The sequence below is a fragment of the Oxyura jamaicensis genome, chromosome 2, assembly GCF_011077185.1.
Source record: "Oxyura jamaicensis isolate SHBP4307 breed ruddy duck chromosome 2, BPBGC_Ojam_1.0, whole genome shotgun sequence".
Lineage (NCBI taxonomy): Eukaryota > Metazoa > Chordata > Aves > Anseriformes > Anatidae > Oxyura > Oxyura jamaicensis.
In genome coordinates, this window is record NC_048894.1 from 80,966,283 (window position 1) to 80,986,507 (window position 20,225).

The following is a 20,225-nucleotide window of genomic DNA, read 5'->3' on the forward strand; positions in this document are numbered from 1 at the left end:
TTTTTTTTTTTTTTTTTTTTTTTTTTTTTTTTTTTTTTTAATGTGATGCCAACTTTACTCTTTGTGGAGGATAGACAAGCAAGCTCTCTTTCTGAATTGGGTATTAGCAGAAAACCACTCAGTCACCAGCAACAACTTTGGAGGTAATTAGAGAAAAGAGTGGCACCAAAGGCTCTCATTGTTCCCCAGGCAGATGCCGTGTGATGCTTTAAAGAAGCTAGAGAAAAGAGTCAGAAATGAGCTGTTTATTCATGTACTGAGATATTACAGCCTACTAATATAACTTGGGCAGCTCTCACTTCTGGAAAAAAAAGTGAGGGAAATGACATTTCTTTGCCATAATGCTTTTTATGGTGCTCAAGTTCTTTGAGGTTTTATGAAAGATAATTTATTTTCCCACTAATGTCCCACTTTAGGTCTGGTTTGGCAAAACTGAGCAACTGATTCTCCCTTCTGTTTTCTCTCTCATTAGTTTTCCTCTGCTTTCCATTAAGATTTCATCTGCGCTTGGCTTTCGCAACCGAACTCCAAACAATCCCAGCAGAAAGGGAAAAAGGACATCTCCTGGCTCTTTCCAAATGGAAGAAGAGTCCCTGTTCAGAGGTGCCTTAGGTAGACAGCTGGTTCGGTAAGATGCGTTCTGACAATTTTGGTGGGAAACCAGGACCGATTTGCATGACTGAGCTGTGGCTGCACTGCCCAGCCGCCCGCCCACCATCTCCTGTGGCAGCTGTGTCCTGTTTCTGTCCAGCTCTGCGGCGGTGCCGGAAAGCCGCTGCCCAGGGGGTCGGGCTGCTGGGGAGAGAAACTTCCCCAAGAAAACGACTTTCACAGGTTTCCCCCCTCCACTTCTGAGGAAAATTTGGTCTCTTTTTTTTTTTTTTTTTTTTTGTATTGATGTCGCCCCACACCCCACAGTGAGCCTGCTAGGCTAGGAAGCCTCATGGGGCTGCCCAGCCCAGGCCATGCAGCATTTTAGGGGCTGAGCAGCACTAACCCTGGGCACCGTGAGCCCCAGCCCACCCGAGGGGCGGCAGGGGACAGTCCTGCAGGGTCCCAGCTGCAGGTGTGTTTTACCCCACACATCTAACAGCGGTTTCCAAAGGGGAGCACGTAAACAACCTCGAGCCCTCTGCACTGGGGCCATGGACTTGGCGTGTCAACGCTTTGCGGGCACCACCGCGGCCGTCCCCTGCATCTCAGGATGCAGCCTGGGCTCCTGGCCAGAATCTGGGGGGACCGGCTGCCTGCCCCCTGCACAGGCCTTCTCCCCCTCCTTCCACGCGCAGCCCGCCATCTCCGGACAGAGGCCGCCATGTTGCAGGTGCCGGCGGTGGTTCCTGCCCTACACACACGCACTGGGAGAAAGCACGTAGCCTTTCAGTTTTATTACTGTTTATTGATTATAGTTTGGCCTATTAACATTTATTGATCGTTCTCATGTACTGATGCTGCTGTCACCGCTCCCAGGGAGCTCCTTTAAGGGGGCGGGCTCCCCTCGATCTCTCCGCGCTCCATCGATTCCCTCGGGCCGCGGCTGCCGCTGCCTGCGAGCGCCGGGCGCGGAGGCGCTGCTGGGAGCGGAGCTGCCCCAGGTGCCGGCTACAAAGGCGGCGGCGGCGGCGACGGTGGCCGGTGAGTGACACGGCGCGGCCTCGCGCTCCGCTCCGCGCTGCGCGGGGCCGGCTCCCGGCGGGGCAGCCCCGGCTTCCCACCCCCCCTTCCCCCGCCATCTTAGGCCTCTCCGGGCCCGACGGGGCTTCGTCTCGCTGTAGGGCAGGAAGGCCCGTGCCCCTGGGCTGGGTCGCCCAGCGCCTTCTCCCCTTGCCTCTCCAGTACCGTAACTGGGAGCCTGGGAAGGAGCTTTGGGCCAGGGGCGTCCCGACACGGGACGGCCCCGTTCCGGCGGGGACCCTGCTGTCCTGCCCTGTTTTATTGCTTTCCAAAATAGCTTTTGTTCTAAAGTACCATTTTTTTCCTCCGCTTAGCTTGTTTCCTCTTTGTTGTATTAGCAGCTTCCAGCCTTGCGCTCAGAAGCGTTGAGTCGAAAACCAGTGAAGTATTAAGCCATGTAGCGCTGGCAGAACATCAGATGAAACCTAAACTATTAATACCCCTTCTTTAACCTTAGTTCAAAATCGTCATCTCGCTTTTACTTCTCATCATTCTCTTTCTGATCATCCGCAGGATCAGGCGCCTTCTTTTCTCCTTTAACGATTTGTATGCGTTTTGCCACCTCAAACTTCCGAAAGCAATAAATAAAGTTGTCAAACCAGTAAAAGAGCTTATAGGACTCTTTTTTTTTTTCTTTCTTTCTTTCTTATTTATTTATTCATTTATTTTCTGTCGTCTCTGAACGAACACGCTTGTCGCTTAAACCGGGTCTGTCGCAGCTCGTGCTGCCCCAGCAAGAAGCAGCAGAAGGCAGGCCCCCGCGCTGCTTGCCTTCCCCGGGGTAGCTGAGTGTACGCTTCTTGTGATTCAACGCCCACCCTCAGGCAACAGTGGTTTTACTTAGATGGGGTTCCTGGTGCCTTAAACGCCATTTTAAACAGGATGCAGTGATTTTCATCATACTGGTGTGATTTATCTCCCTGAAAATACCTTTGATATACGTCTTAGTGGTAAGGCTTTTTTCCATGTGAAAGCCTAACTTTCTGTAGTATGTGTCAGAGGTGAAACTATTTAATTATTTAACCATTTAAAAGCATGTTACCGATCAAACTTTTTTTTTTTTTTCTTAAAGTTTTCTTGTGTTTTCAGGGCCCTGGTTCAACAAACCACAGGTTTTTTTAGGCTCAATAATTCTGTTAATGCTGTATTTGCTTTATCAGAAATTAGTGCTGAATAACAGTCTTAAGTTAGTGAACATTTATAGAACTCAGTGGAAGTCCCATCAGTTGTAGACGGGAACTTCGGGGGAAAAAAACACTCAAATTCCTTTTTAATAAAAATATTCAATACCTTGCCTTTTAAGCAGTGGGTGGTGTTGTATGGAGGAGATATTTTATCTTTAGTAAAAAAGGTAATCCTCACCGAGTATCTTTGGATTGTGCAGTATTTGAACATTACTGTGTTGAGTTGCAGGTTTTCCTGTGAATACAAGCTGCATTTTTTCTGCTAGCTATTGGGAGCATTAGAGGCAAAAACAGGTAATAAAGATGTTAAAATATATAATTCACTGGTAGTTTTCCCAGGGTCCTGTTACAAAGGAACTGTATCCACTGATACTGTCAGTTCATTTTTACACTGCTCCTCACAGGGGAGCCGCACTGAAGAGAAATAAGTGGGGCAACTAGAAAAGCAGAGGCTGCTGACCTCTCTGTTAGCCATGAACACTGGAGGTATGTTACATTAGACCATACTTAATCAATTTCTGTCAATATACTGATACGGTTAGCTGTAAATCCAGTAGGTCTCGAGCTCTGCCTGAAAGGAATCATCAGCTGTGAGTTACTTTAATTCTGTTCTTCTGGGCATTTCTACTTCACCCACCTGAGGGAGGGGGGGAAGCAGGGTGGGGAATGATACCCCGGTAGGATGGCCGCAGAAGGCTGAAAGTATTTTACAAACAAGGTGTTTGTGAAAGCGTGGGTTCTGACAGCTACTGAAAGAAGACATGATATAAAACACAGTTTAATACTCCAGGAGGAAATGGGCCTCTGAAGCACGGATGGGCTCTACCTGTGTGTATTCTGAATAGCTGTGCATTGCTTTAATTATGCAGACAAAGGCAAACATTTTCAACGAAAGAAATCAATAGTTCTTCAGTTCAAATTGAAGGACATGAAAACAGTGCTCCCAAGACTGTACGTGCTACAGTGAATTTAGCCTCTGTGGGAGCTTTTCAGTATGAGTGGAATCTGCTGCTGTACTTAGAAGTAGGCTGAAGGTTTGAAATCTGAAAATAGCTGAATGAATATCTTTTAGCAGAAGTCAGACACTAGTGCTTCAGCTTAACCTTTTGTCTTAGACCACCGACTTTCTGTAAATTTGTATTACGCAGAATTGTCTTTCAGATTACTTTTCCCAAGGGAGGGAAATGGTGCTTGGTAACGGGGAAATTTTGTTTGTAAAGGTGCTTATAGGACGAGGGGTGATTAGGTAGGGCAGTCACCTCAGACGGGTGTTTCATCTTTTGCACAGAACACAAACATTAAAGTCTATGTTTACAGCTTGCAAAGGATCAATTTAGACATAAAGCTGATAAAGGAATATTTTGTACCTTAACCTGAAAATTATTTTCAAGTGGCAGAGTTCTGGTCAGTATTTCATTTCAAAAGCTGTTGGACTGATGCTTATCCTCCCAGTGTCACAAGTTGGGAGGGTGGGGGAAGAACCTGATTTTTGTGATCTTCTGAAAAAAACAAACCCGAGGCAGTTTTCCCAAAAAAGAAGTAGTGAGATAAATGCCTGAAAATGAGGATTAATTGTGTGATTGGTACGTTGCATTTTTTCATTAGGGAAAGGTAAGCTAAGTATTCAATATTTAAAACAAAACTAAATCAAATGCATCCTCTCCCCTCATGTTCTGTGTATATGAAGATACTCTTTTTATGTTATTTCAGAAGCATTTAGTGCTTTTTCTTCAAGAGGAAATTGATGTGTAGCCCTATTTTTTTGACAGCAGACGGTATGTTCAGTATTTTCAGTAGCAAATACTCTGATTGCACTCCGTGGTGGGTGTGAAAGCCTGTGTTTCCTTTCTATATTTATTTGCTTTATTTTTAAGGAAAACAATTCGGAGACACCAAGCCCTTCAAGGTCTGTTGTTCCCTTGACCATAAGGCAACAACAGACTGCTAAATTTTCAGTCGAATTTTCAAAGGCACACCTTCGGCTATATTGCGCAGAAGCCAGTGGAAACTCTGTCCGTGTAAAAGTGCCTGTGGATTAGATGACAAGATAAATCAGTGATTTTTAGGTTATGTTCTGTATTTTGTCTTTTACTTTGTGAGTATGCCAAAGGTACTCTGTATTCAGGAGTTCCCATAAGGCATCCAAAAGTCTTCAGGAGTTGGAGGGGTAGGATTATGCTGAGCAAAAGTGCCCTTTTAATGCCAATGCTTTTTATCAGAGTCAAACTGAATTTTTAAGCTAATCCTAAAATCTCTCAATTAAAAAAGAGATGACTTTAAATTTTGTGATTTCAGATTCTGAGAGCACTGTGGCACTTTGAGCATCACTGTGTTTTTGACGTGTATACATTGCTTCTTTCTGGGAAACTGAACATTACTATTTTGGCAAAGAGTTAAGGGGTTACATCGGAAGATGATGTGTTTTTCTCCTGTTTCCTTTTCATCAGCATGGAAGGCAGCAGAGCTCCTGTTTCCCACAAAATAACTTCACTGCTCCGAGAGCATTCTAGTGCCACACAGGAGATGAGATTTTAGGTGGAGGAGTGGAAATTGAGATTGAGAGCATGTGAGGTAGAGGCAGGCTAAAATATGTAAGAAAAATACCTGTGCATGCAGGCTCTCAGACAGGTACATGTGTTTCACCATGTGAATAGAGAAAGATGCTGTTCAGCAGATGGCTTGAGTACTTCCCTGAGCAGGGACAGAGTGGCATGTTTGGGAGACAACATGAAAAATACGGGAACCTCAGAAACAGAAGCGCACGTCTCATCATCTTGTAAATATTTTTTGAAGCAAAAGAAACTGCCACGGCAAACGTCAAATTTACTGTAGCAGTCCTAACTACAAGAGCACAAGCTAAATCTTCAGTGATGTGAACTGTGTAATTATAGTGGTTATATAGTGTTTTTATAAAGAATATTGTGTATAGTTACAGGGCTTAGGAAAAATCTGTGGTGTCTTGTTTCTTTTCTCTATTAAAAAAAATAAATCCCATCCCATTGGGATTTATTTAGTTTATTTTTTTGAACTTCTGAATCGTTTTGAATGCATTTGAGTAAACATATTTGAAAATTTGCGATGCTTGCAGTATTGATTTCTAATTTCTGACTATGAATAACATAAGATAGATGATGAAGGTATTCAGATTCTTTACCATTCTTCTGATAACCAAAATAATGCACAGAAAATTACAAATAACTTTAGAAGCTCAGAAGAAAAGAGGGATGAATGGTTTAGCTGGAAGACAGTGAGGGGAATGATGAAGCAAACTTACTGGATTTTGGAGGCAGAAGCAGATGTAGGGAAACATGTGCTTTGAGAATTTAGAAATGAATGGGAGATTTATGGCCATCTGTGATATGGTTTTGTGTAAAGCTGAGTTGACTTTTTTCTCTATATATGTTTATATATATATATGTTTAAGGCTTTTCTTCACAACGTTGCTAGATTATAGTGATGTGTCACATAATAAATACAGAAGCTTTTAACAAGTAGATGTCTTAAATTCTGGGGAGTTGTATTGCAATTTATAATGAAAAGAGCGGAAATTTGGGGGAGAAACATCTGTGTTCAGGCTTTCTGGAATTACATTTTCCTCTAAGCTACTGCTCTTCTCTAGCCAACATATCGTGACCGGAAGAACAGACATTCAGAAAATTTAAATTGGTTTGACTTGAGACGTGGTAATGCATAGGTGCTGTAACTGACTGTAGCAGCAGCAGTATTCATTCATTCCAGAACTGGCATGAAACAGCATGGAAACCTACTTAATAAATCGGAGGGATAATTTATTGTCAGTGTGAGATTAAAGAACTGTAAAGCTAACTTTTTTTTTGAAAATGTATTTCACAAGGTGACATTCTGAGGATTTTTTTTCTTAAAGGTTTTCTGCAATGAAAACATCCTAATCCAAGTTAATAGGGCTAGTATTGACATTCGGATTATTGTAGTATCGATGATTTTATTTAATAGTGGCACATGGAGATTGTTGTCATTTAAGTAAATAGATTTTTTTGGGAAGAGGTGAAAATGTGGCTGTGGTTCTGAGCTGTTAGAATATGTAAGTGGATTAAATTAAGTACGTGTGGTGGTGAGTTTTGTGGATTAGATACGTGCGTTTGTGGTGGCAGAGTAAAGGGAAGGGAAACATTTCCTCTTTAAAGAGTAGACTGTAACTAAAATAGCATTCATATGGCTAATTTAGCTTTTTCTGTTTCAACAGCCAATATAAATGACCAATGAAATGATTTTCTGAACTAAAAGGAAAAGGGGAATCCCCTCCCCAAGCCTGCTGTTTTAGAAGCCTCTGTTCGTCGTACTATAGGTTAATCTTTTAAATCTATTTTTGGAATTCAATATTGTTCCCTCTCGCCAGTGGATCACAAGCTCAGTGTTACATGTAGGCTCATTCATTTCATTCAGGTTGTTTATGGGATAGGATCCTAATGAACAAAACTTCATTTTGAGATGTCTGTGGAAAAATTCTGCATTTTGACATGGTAACCTCTTGTGTATTGTTAGGTGTTCCTTGTGGGGAGTCCCTCCCCTCCCCGAATAAATAACCTGTCACAATTCCTGAATTAAAAATACATCAATGTATAGGTGTGCTGTGTGTCGTAACTGATAACGATGCTGTCATTTAATGGGTGCAGTGGAATGGATTTATGCAGGTCTCGATTTTTTTTTTTTTTTTGACACGTGATAGATAGAAGGTTAATTGATGTTAAATGGATGCTTTGTTAGACCTTCATCAGCTCCTAAACCAGTACAGGAGGAGTGCAAATCATTACTACAAAAGGCCAAGACCAGTGTGTTTTCTTAGTGAGCTTTATAGGTCTTTTTTTTTTTTTTTTTTTATCCCTCCCTTCTTTCCCTCCTTCCCAGCCGCACAAAACATAACCAGCTGTAATGATAGGAGGAGAGAGCAAGCAGCTTTTCTAAACACACACACACACACACACACAGACACAGACACACTCTCTTGCACTCCTGCCCCCTCTTTTTCCTCCCCATACCTCAGCAGAGTGACAGCTTCTAGATGTTGCGTGCGAGTGAGTTCAGCTGGTGCTGTGTGGTCTGGGTGTGTGGTCTCCGGCTCAACCGAGAGGCTGCTAACAGGGTGGATGAGAGAGAGCAACACTGTTTACTTTAATTTATTTCGGATGCCGGAACTGTGCCCGGAGTTTCTCCTGAGCTTGATTCCACAGTTAGCGGTGTCAATCCCTCGCAGCTGCGGCCCGGTCTGAAATATGCGCTGAGCTCCTCCACCGAGCGCCCTCCCAGCATCTGCCGCGGGTCCGGCCTTTTAATCCCCCGGGACTCAGAAACGTTAATGGCATCGCTGAGCGCTCTGATTAGTTTGCTTTCGCTGTGGCAAGACGCGTAGCTCGGAAGATGTGCCTTGCTGGGTTAAGTAAAGCAGGACCTGGGGATGAAACAAAAGCGATTGCGCTGAGTGCTTGGCTATCTCCAAACTAAAATCTCCAGCACGGACTTGGTGACTGACTGGAATATTCAGTAGCCCTTCTAAATAGAGAAGGGTATCACATTATGTCATTTAATACTCTAAATCTTTTCTTTTTCGGAGCTTGCCCTCTCCGTCTCAAAACACGCACGTCTTCCCAAGTGGGGATTGATTTTGGCATGGAGCGCTGTCCTGTAGGTTAACATGTTTGTCAGTGTTAATATTGGCTTGAATCAACATGCCGGATGGGACAGACCAAGACAAACGAGGCTTTGTTATTTTCTGTGTGATGGTGAAGTTACCCCCCTTTTTTGTGTTTGTTCATCTTTTCATTATAAGTAGCTTAGTGGAGTTTTGAAGAGTTCCCCCCCCCAAATGTAAGATTTGCGAGCACTTCTTGTTTAAATTGACAAGTCTTCTTTTATTATTTAAATAAACACGCATAGATTCTTAATATCACTTGGAATTTCAGCATTGTTTAGCTTATTCACTTCCCAGTCTTTCCTGGCAGGCTTGCAGGAATGGACTTTGTATTATTAATGCAGTGTTGAAGGCTGTGGAAATTCTAGGGCACTGAAGATCTCCAGAGGGGTTAATAAATGTCAGTTATTTTCACAGTGCCGCTTTTTGAATGCTTTTAAATCTTAGTTTATGGAGATTGTCTGTCTGAATTTATACTGTTGGGAAGATAAAGCGCAGAAAAGGTTGCAATGGTGTTTTTCATCATTTCGTAATGGTTTTGAATGCAAACATGTAGGAAACTTGTTGCTTTGTTGTCCTTCTTAGGGTCATTTGCCATATTCTTTCATTCGTGCTGTTTAGCGTGTTGTACTCGGTGGACTCTTTGGGTTTTCTAGTGAAAACAAATTACTAGATTTATTTAATAGAAGCACAAGTTCGTGTACTTCAAAGTTAAAGGGCCATCACCTAAGTTCTGGAAGCAGAGCATTTATTGTTTGTTTAAAAATGGGTGTTTCATAAATCTGTTCATTCAGAGCGCATTTAATGCTGCGATGTTAGTGTGATAAGAGTTCCAAAACATACTGGTTTGTTTGCCTTTTTTTTTTTTTTTTTTTAAGTAAGCAACAACATCTCAGTCACACTGTGATTTGAGCATGGAAGATGCTTTGGTCATTCCAGCTGTATCTGCGTCAGAACTTTTCAAAGGATATTCAGTCACCTTTATCACATACGGTCGAGAACAAAGAAACATTTGGTACCTGAAGACTTTCATTCTATGTGTATCTCATTTTAAGCTTGCGTGCAGCTTAGACTTTCTCAGAGATCACAAATAGGCTTTTTCTTTCTTCCCTTCTTGACAACTTAGATTCCCTTTGCTAGATGACCATGGCACTTGCATTGACCTTGATGCTGTCTTCCTTCCAAAGAGTCTTTTAAGTTCAGTGTCTGTGACAAAGTACTGCTGAAGCCTTTACTCAACTGAATTTTCAGTCACGGGAACCAACTTGCTTTCTTCCTTTAGAAGTCAGAAACGCCTTTTTAAAACGTCTCAACTGCTGCTTTTTTTTATTATTTATTTATTTTTATTGGTGAAATTTATAAGGTGCATCTGGTTGTCACTCATCTTCTGAAGTTGCACGCCTTCATTGTGTTTGTAGTTTTGCTTTGCGATATGAACATGCTGGCCAGTTTAGTATCCCTAAATCCTGAGCTTTTGTCGTTCACTTATTTTGTATTTTGGTATTTCTTCCAGAGCAGTGAGCAGCACTCTACACTATAGAACAGTTACAGTAGGCATTGGTGATTTCCTTTTTCACTATTTGTTTTTAAAATGGCTTTAGAGAGTGAAGATGTCCCATCTTTAGCAAGCTTGCAATGTTCAGAACAGGCTGATTTTTTTTCCGAACCAGACCTTTGTGAGAGGACAGTTTATTTGAGCAGCTCATGTAAAGATGAAGATTATGTTTACGAAAGGCATTTTTTAAGATGGCTTTGTAGTAGGTGGTCTTTGCAGAGGCTTTCTAACTCCTTGCACTTCATAACAAGAATTATGACAGAATAATAGAGGGAATAATATGGGCAAGATCATGGGAGCAGTCAAACAGATGTCATCCATGTTAAAATGTTGAGGAGCTATTGTGAGGAAATGAAGTTTAAAAAGAAATGGGCACAGGGCGGGAGGGGGGAGACCTCCGTAAGTGTAGTGTAAAAGAACATTGTCCATAGCAAAAAAAGTAGTCTTGCTAACACTTGTTCAGTAAGTCTTGCTACTCAGAAGAAATGCCTTATGTAGAAAACTGTCGTTGTGCAGTCTCCCCTACTCTGTATGAGAATTAGTCTTTCAGTAGGAAGGAAGGTTGATTTTTTTTTTCTTTTTATAATTTTATATAGAATACATAAGTCTTCTTTAGGGCAATTACAGAACTGCAATAATAGTTCTTGATTAGACTACTTAACGTATGATTTCATGAAACTAAAATGCTTTTTTTTTTTTTTTTTCAGCTTTGCCTTAAAGATTTTTTCAAAAAATGAGAAGCTTGCTTTTGGGTCATAGGAGTATGCAGTCTCTGCTTCCCAATAAGCAGTTCAGTCATTTTGACTATTGACACGTGAGTCAAAAGAAGGAAGGAAAATATTCTCAATGATCCCAAGGATTTGTTTGATCTCTGTAGCAAGGACAGATTCCATAGTGTCCCACCATTTACTCTTTGAAAGAAATGAAACCAATTGCTATTAAAAAAAAAAAAAAGAAATAATAGAACATCTCAGTACTGTAGTGCTTTGTAATGTGTTGAGATTTACTGTGGTCTTCTCATCCAGTGAGGTATTTTAAAACAATTCTGCAATAAGTATGGAAATAATTTAGAAGAAATATTAGACTTCAGGAGGCTCAGCATCTTTATTGCATTTATTCAGCTCATCATGAAGAGAGATATAATGCCAATTTCTGAAATCCGGAAAAATACATTGTAATATTACTTTTGCGTTTTGGTGTTGATACAAGCCAATTACCTGTATGCCTGGGTATTTTGAACAAAACAATAGCTGCAACGCAAGCGAATCATGACACTAGGGGGAGGAGGGAAATCAGCCAAATAATACCAAAATAGCTTCAATTTTACTTGTTTTCCTCAAGATTTTTCTCTCTGTATTACCACTGAGTTCTGGAAGGTGGCCTTTTTTTTACATCTGTGTTACTGATTAATCTTCTGTATTTCTCATTTAAAGATACTGCTCAAAAGTAAAAGAGGTGTTTTACATTGTGTCACTGATTCCCAGACGTATGCTGCTTCCTACGGAAGGAGACTAAGTGTGTATATGGGGACGTAGCCCCACTCTTTCTTTGTAGCTGTTGCATATCTTTGACCTCTGTTCAGGGTGTGTGAAGGAAGCTGCAAAGTCTATGTAGATAAGATCATGAGGGATACATGCGGTTTATTCTTGTTCTGGATAAAATTATGCACCTGATTCTTTTCTAATGCCCTCTTTGCACATGACCCCAGAGGAAACCTGATATACTGGAAGGCTGGAGCTTCTGTGCCTAGGCACCTTCTAATCGTGTAGGAACAAACAAGACTTTCCCTACATTTTCACTTTCTGATTGCTCCAGGTAGGATTAGGGTTAGAAACGGGATCTGGGAAGCTTGTTTCTATTGTGCTGCCCGTTGTTTTGTTGGGTGATGCCTTGGTGATGTAGCAAAGAAAGCCTTGCATCCAGTACAGGTGGGCCAAGAGCTAGGCAAGCAGTGCAGCTCCAGGAGCAGGAGTCTCGGCAGCAGATCAGGACTATCGTTTTCACCCCTGGGAAAAAAGTGCTTCAGCAGTAGTTCAGGTGAGCTATCTGGACAAGAAGGATGGGGGTAAGGAGCAGGAGGTAAGGAAGAGGAGTTATCAGGGTGTCAGGATTTGAACAGAACATTGGGGTATTGGCCTTGTGGACCTAGGGGAGCAGGGGAGAAGGGCTCTGCCTGATGGAACACAGCCTTCTCTTTTCGTATCTGGAGATTACTGTCAGCAGACTTCTTTGTAGTCTGCTCAGACTGTCCTCCTGTCCTTCAGTGACATTCCAGCCACCAGGTTATAGACCACATTCTTTTACTTCCGTAAGTAGCTCCATATTGGATATGAAAGGTTCCAGCATTTTACATACCAACTTATAAGAAGATCCATGACACTGCATTGTTGAATTCCTTTTTCATCAGTTTGCTGCTTGCAAAAACTTACGAAATTAATGTTATATTAAAAACATAATGTAATTTTTAGTGTCGTGAAGTCAACCGCTCAAACTTTCAGAGGTTTGTTGGTTAAAACAAAACAAAACACCTTGGTTCCAGATGCAGATTTTCTGTGTTAATCCTGGACACTTACCAGGCATCCTTCATGTACTGGGCATGGCGCACGTGCTGCAACTTTCAAAGTTTTTGCTTGTTCAGCAGAAATCTCAGTTGCTTATTAATTGCACACTCTTCTTCAATGGTAGTCTCAAAAATTTCTCTAAAAATATTAATTTTGTGGTGTTCATAGTATCTGTGTGGTGGTAGAGATCTGAGATGATTTTTTAGGTCTCGAATATTTTGGAGCGTTGTGTAGCATTTCTTATGGTCAGTTTCCCACTGATTTCAGATGTGGCCGTGGGCTCTGAAGCTGAGAAACTGAGAAGAAAAAAATATTACTGTAAAGTTTTATTATAAGTGATTTGCTGTGCCTCTGCAGTATAGATAGAGACAGGATCCTGTTCCAGGGGCACTAGTACTTTATTAGTACTTTAACCGTGGGAGCTTCCTCCTGATTTCTGCCTTTCTGATTTCTGTCTTCATTTTTAGTGTCCATTGCACCTTCAGAAAACAAAGAAAAAGTTCTGCTAGAGGAGGCTTTTCTTCCTCATGGAAGATCTATCCAGTAACACTGAAAAGCTTGGTGAAGTTCCGTAGAAGCATACTCTATGATCGTACAACAAATGTAACTTGTATATGCAGAGGCAGCTGAGATCAAGATAACTGTCTTCATTCTGGTATTTCTTAATTGCTTAGAAACTGCAAGTGCATTGTAGCTTATTGTTAAGGATGATTTACAGAGTTTCTGGATTTCATGACTATTACAGTTAAAAATAGGAGATTTATTATTTTAATTTTATTTTTTCGCTTGCTCTGTTAAGGATGCTGTTGTCTCAGTAGAAGAATTCAGAAGTGATGACATGGAATAGGTGACGCAAAGTTAACATGGAAGTCCTCAAATGTTTTGCCTGTCTTAGGACTTCTGTAGGACCTGTATACCTATGGGGAGGCTAGGCTGTATGCATAGGTTGTAAATGTGGAAGAAGTTGGGAACTAAGGTGCTTCTGGTTATACTTACCTGCTTCTTATAGTTGCAGAGCTGCTCAAGGGGAAGTGCTAATAAGCCATAGGAATTCACGATCAGTCTGATAGTAATCTGAATGTTGGCTGCATGACATGGGCACCATACCAATGTTTCTGATGCACTTGTATACTCTTACGGAAAAGCTTTTTTGATAATTCTGTGTGCATTTGTTTATCTGTTGGGATATTATGTGTTTTATTGATGTTCTCTACTAGTGTAATGTCTGTAGTAATGTTTTAACTTTCTCAGATTGTCTAAATGTTGATGCTTAATACAAATTAGTGCTGGGGATTCCTCCCTGTGAGAGTGTCTGTGCAAGTCAGTCAACTTTTGATGGGGAAGAAGCACTGCAAATGTGTAACCATAATCCATTACTTAGCTTAGCAATTCTAAACTTTCAAGGGAGTGCAGTAATAGCTTTCTAATGGAAGACCAAAGAATTCAGATCTAAGTGATTTGGAGTCTATTAAGCATTTTGAGGGTTTATGATTTTTATGAATTTATTTTTCCTTTTCAATTCAGAACTAGGGCTACACCTACTACAAAAAAATCTAAGTGTAAAGTAGGTGTAGCTATTCCTTATTGTTTGATAACTATGTGGCAAAAAAAGGCCCTGAGAGTGGTGTTTCACATGTATGTTCATATTTTTTCTCTGTCATATCAGAAGAAAAACTTACAGGTTTTAAAATATTTTTTGCATGATATAATATTTTTAAAAAATCATTGTTTTTTTCTGAACAGATAGATACAAGTAACTCAGTTTCCAGTAAATAAGTCAACATCATGTCTCGAGCCCGGCAGCCCCCACTTGTAACTGGCATCTCTCCCAACGAGGGCATCTCATGGACAAAAGTGACAATTCGAGGAGAAAATTTGGGAACTGGGCCTACAGATCTCATAGGTAAGTTGAAAAGAAAACTTACTACTTTTGCGAGTGTAGGACATCACATTTATAGAATGTCACATTTAGGATATGATTAGGGATGTGTTTTCTTTGCAAATAACATGGTAAAGTCTATGTTGCATGTTATGAGAAATTACCTTTTTCACAACTGTGCACCTGAATCCCCAAATCCTCACCTCATGACCATACTCTGTTAGACAGCCTGTTAGCCTGACTCAGCATCCTGTGCCAAGCACTGGCTAGGAATGAATGCCTGTGGGAGTGTACGAGAAGAGAGTAGATGTAATGCAACTCTCTCCTTTGCTACTTTCCCAGGCATTGAGGTTTTACAGCTTGGGGACTATTCTATGAGAAGTGTCCTCAGTGTATTGAGAAAGTCATTGAGCATTACTATTCCTTGAATTAGTGTAAAAGTCTATTAGTGCACCTGTAACAGTCTATGATAAAATGGATTCAACAATTTAGATACACGTTGCATGAAGAACTCTCACCTTCACTGTTTTGATTTTAACATGTTAGCTGCATTGGAAGTTACTGTCATAGTTCTTGCATCGGAAGAGGGAACAAGCAGTTTTCTTTGTGATTCCTCTGACTGCAGAGATCTTGATCACCATTGCTTTCAGTTGCTTCTTTTTCAGGCTAAGAAGTCCTAATATATTTAATTTCTCTGCCTGTATTTTTGACCCTTCTTCTTCTGCTTCAACATATCTTTTCCAGTTTTATTACTGATGTCTTGAGTTGGGTGAACAACATTTTGGATACATGCAGTGTTCAGGATATGAATGCACTGTGGCATAATACTTCACTCTTGTTTGTGTTTGGTGTTTCTTTCATAGGCTTCTGTTTTCCATATAACTAATGCTAAGCACCCAGCTGATTTTTTTTCATTTATTTGCCTACTGTAGTCCCATGATTTAAAGCTTGAGAGTTTGTAGTCAGTTCAGGGCCTGTCATCTGTGAATTTAAGATGGATTTTGCATGTGTGCATCATCTCTTTGTTCACTGAATTTCAGCTGCTGTTTTATAGCACCACTCAGTTTCATCAGGTCTGTTCTGTATTTTGTTCTAGCTTTTACTGTTTTATGTTCTGAATATATTCATATCATCAGCAAACTTTGTAACCTCCTCATCTTGTCATTTACAAATATAGTGAACCATCACATGCCCAGTGGAAATTTTCCTCAGTGAAGACACACCATTTGCTGTAGCCCTGTTTCTGTCTTTTAGCAAGCCATTTATCCATTTGAGAATCATATCCTATGAATGCTTAATATTCTTAAGCCTTTTGAGAAGGACTTCATGAAATCTTTTCGAAATCCAAGCTAACTATAATGACTGGAATTTCCCATATTCCTTCTCTAAGTTAAGCATATGTGTACTTCAGCGTTCATGCTAGAAACAATCTGTCTAATTTGTTGTGGAATCATGACTCCTCTGAAGTCCACTGGAATTTTGTTTGGCTCTGCTAGAAGCAATACTTCACTTCATGGCTCTAAACCAAGATTCCCAAATTCCATTCTTGGCCACCACAATGAACTTTATGGCCAAGCGTAAGCTACTACAATTTTCCCCTTCATTTCAATTTGCTGCCTCTTTTAGAGAGGAAGTAGTATTTTGCTGAGCTGCTAGACAAGGTTGCGGTATGATAAAGAATCTTTATTGAGAAATACTCAAAAACTTATAGTGTTATAGGTAAGTATATTTTTGTGTATTTGTATGGTTCATGGATCTCAATAACCTCATTAATTCATTGGTATAATCTCTTCGTAAGTGATCGGTGCAAGGTTCTTGGAAGGAGGACATCTCCTGAACTGTCTCAGTATTACAGCTGATTGACTGCTAAGGTTTTTGGCTTCTGTTTTTCTCAGAGTAACTCTTATAACATATAGCTGCTAATAGTCTTATGTTTTGAGGTTAAAAAAAATGGTTTGCTGTACTTTTTTTCGCCTTAGCTCATTTGATTATCAGCTTTTTCCAGTAAGTGACTAAGGCCCCGGACACGTAAAGATTTCTTTCATGGTTAAATTAGGCATGTAAATAGTCCCTGTGACTTGAATGGAAATACTTGCAAAAGTGAGTCTTTGTAGGCATGCGATTTAAGCAAGTTTGAGTGAGGGTTTTATAAAGTTTATAATCTGCTACTTGAGATGCATTAAAGTAAAATGAAAAGCAATAAACTATTTTTTTATATAAACGGAATATCACATAATAGGAGAATATGCCTTTTGGTCTCATTTAAAAGAGAGCCTTCTTGTAATCTAATTGTATCTTTGAAACTAAATAAACTTTTTATTTGTAACTCTATAGCTCACGGTACAAAAAGTCAAATCCAGGAGATGCACGCAACATTTCTGCTCTCAAGGTTTAGTTTGTCTTCTAGGACATTTGCAGCTGTATTTTTGTAGGCATTGTAAAATTGTCGATTTATAAGCTTAACCAAAATTGGAAAGTCTCATGAGAATTACTTGTGCCTATTTATTGAAATAAGCAGTGGACTGGACTCTCCAAAATACCCTATAAAAACTAGACCCCCAGTATGACATTCTCAAAGATCCTCGTACTGTGCGGCAGATTAAAATTAAGTTTTATTTAAGGGGAGGTTATTTAATTTTTGGAGAAATATATATATATATATTTACTATCAAAAGATCTCCCTGAACATTATTTTCCTTTTTTCTTTTTTTTTCTTCTTTTTTTTTTCTCCAGAAATTGTCTTGTGCCATTACTGTACTTAGTGAGGTATATAGAATGTTAATCAAGACTTGCATTTTTAAGATACAGATAAAGGTAGTTTCCCTGCATTTAAAAAGTGTTGGATCGTGTGATCAAGTTCTTTTGCTAGCTTTAGGAATGTCCAATGAGTAAAAAATAATGGATAAAAGGATCATCAAAATAGTTATTGAAAAATTTCTACCCTACTAAATTGCTCAAGCTCAGGTCTTGATTTTAAAGTATTAATTTAAGTATGAATTCAGACCTTTTAAACTCTGGGGTGAAAACCTTTCCTTGTGAATGATTTGGACAAATGCTATCAGTCTTATTTTGTGCTGTAATCTTTTTCTCCATCAGAGAGATGTCTAGCATAAAAACAGAAAAGACCTAGCATAGTCTAAGGTTAAAACACATGCATCATAAATGTGTGGGCTCTTTCCCCTTCTGAAAAATAAAAACTCAGGCCTGGTTAAAATGTTGAAAATATATATATATATATATAATACTTTTATTTGGTTTTTGGTTTTGCCCCCTCTCCTCCTTCAGGCATTTTAAAGAAACTTATCTACTGTCATTTCTCAAGTAAAATTACCTTCAGTTGTAATAGATTCAAGGCCTTTCTGGTTTTTATATTTTGGTTTTTGTTTTCAAAATAGGTTTTGGCAGGGAGTAAGGTATTTTTATGTCTGACAAAACCATGAAAACTGCCAAATTTGTCTGCTGTGTAATGTCAGAGGTTTAAATCGTGAGAAAAAGTAAGTGTGAAGCTTTGGTGCTGAGCCACATACGCTGACCCTTTTCTGTCTGTAAGTATTTGTTAAATTGGTCAGAGCTTTTTAGAAATTCAAAACAAAAGACAAGCCAACAGGGGAAGAACTGCTATGCCTGACTAACTTATATTCCAGTACAGCCAACAGAATAGTACGGTCTTTTCAGTTTGAACATAAGGTAAATAATTTCTAGGTAACTAATAGGAGGAAACGAATTTCTTTAGTTAAGAGGAAACTAATGAAGTTGCTCTTACAGATGAAATCTTCTAGGGACTTTCCTGTATTGATACTGTAGAAATTAGGATCTTGCTAGGTCTTCATGACAAGAAAACTCAGACTGGGAATATAGGAATTGTTCCAGATCTGATAAAACAATCCATCTGTTCCAGCATCCAGAGTCCTTATCTGACCAGATTTATTGGTCAGTTGGTCCAATTAGTCTGACTGCAGGAGATATATGAAGCCCCAGGAAGCCTGACCTCATATTAAGGTGTAACTTGACTCGGAAGTGCTAAGAGGTGTTCTTAAATGCTAAACACCAAACTAAATGCTAACACTAAATTAAACTCTAACACTAAAGCTGAAGGAACATCTGAAAAATATATTTGTGACTCTTGCTGTAGTTGCCAACACAGGACTGGAGAAGCATCATGAGAGAGTGTGTGTAAAATATATGAAGCATTATAAATGTATTTACCCTAAAGAGTTTCAGAAGATAATTTTATTCATAGTAGGTTGTTTTGTTTTGTTGTGTTTTGTTTTCCCCAGGTTTAACAATATGTGGGCACAACTGTCTGCTAACTGCCGAATGGATGTCTGCCAGTAAAATCGTGTGTCGAGTCGGACAGGCTAAAAATGACAAGGGAGATATTATTGTCACTACAAAGTCTGGTGGCAAAGGAACTTCAACTGTTTCCTTCAAACTGCTGAAACCTGAAAAAATAGGTATTGTTCAAACTCACAACTATTTTATTTGCCAAACAAACGTATGACTGAGTGACTGTTTAAATAAAATGTATGTTTAAAATGGATCCACCTCAGGACCAGCTTCAGTTGTCTAGAAAAAGCATACTATAAACAATAAAATGTGCAAATATATACATGTATACATTCGTGGTGATTTGTGAAATTAATCCTGCTTTCTCGATATCCTGAATAAAGGCCTCAATGACTAATAAAGTGTCCCTTTTTATTTATAAGCAGGAGCACCAACATTCTAAAATTTTCAAAAAGTTCATAACATCCAGTAATTATTCATATTGCTTTGAAGCTTACTAGGTAACTTCAGCATATAAACCAGTTTGTGAGCTTTACACCTAAATCCTGAGCTAACAGTTGATCTTTAAATGAAAGCTGAGTCCTCGATGCCATTTCTTATTTGTAATTCAAACCATCCTGCAAGATGGAAAGTATGAAGTATTTTTGATGTGACGTTTAACCATTAAAATGACGTTGTCAAGCAGTCTAGGAACTCTGCTTTATCTGGAATCTAGTCTAAATACAACATGGATTTAAAATGTTTCTTTCAAACACCTCATTGATGAAGCTGGATAGTTATCTTTTAAAACATAGGGGTTCACACAAGAGCAACTGTTTTAGGCTTCTGCTCTCTGCAGTTCACTGACAGCTAAATAAAGCCTAATTTCTTTCAGGCTGTGCTAAGATGTTACCAATAGAAAGAGGAAACATGAGCAAGTGGTAATGGCAAAGCTTATGGTGGTGGAAAGAAAAATCAGTATTCAAAAAAAAAAAAAAAAAAGCAAAAAACACCAAAGTTTGGGGACTGGGTAAATTCTGGTGTTGAGTATCTGATGGGTATGTTAAAGAAGAGAATGATGAAAAATATGCCTGGCTGGATTTTCGACCAGGGCCCAAGAACCGTTGTTTTTTTGACCTTTTTCTGTTGTATGTGCTATAAAGCTTTGGAAACAAGGCCAGACCTGTGTTCACTGAGATCTTAAGTCATCCATTTTGTCATGTGGCCAAAGTAGACTTACTTTTTCGTTAATGAGATGCACAGAAAAGGAATCTTTCCTAAATGATGCAAATAAGAAGTCATCCAGGTTAATGCTTCTTTTGAAAGCTGTAGATGACAAGGCATGGACAGATAGCAAAGTACAAAAGGAATAAAAAATACTAATACACTGTTACCAGGAAAATTTATGTGGACCTCTCCATACTGTAAGAGCTAATGTTTG

General features: G+C 39.6%; 1 protein-coding gene across 1 annotated transcript in view; it reads left to right on the top strand.

Annotated features, from left to right (window-relative positions):
- The first annotated feature begins 1,499 nt into the window (after nucleotides 1-1,499).
- The window catches only part of EXOC2 (exocyst complex component 2), a 130,374-nt gene continuing 111,648 nt past the window's right edge, over nucleotides 1,500-20,225 (top strand). Inside the window, exons 1-3 of the mRNA XM_035317173.1 lie at nucleotides 1,500-1,635; nucleotides 14,387-14,542; nucleotides 18,796-18,972. Coding sequence (XP_035173064.1) covers nucleotides 14,425-14,542; nucleotides 18,796-18,972 — 295 coding nt within the window. The 5' untranslated portion in view covers nucleotides 1,500-1,635; nucleotides 14,387-14,424. The remainder of the gene's footprint in view (nucleotides 1,636-14,386; nucleotides 14,543-18,795; nucleotides 18,973-20,225) is intronic.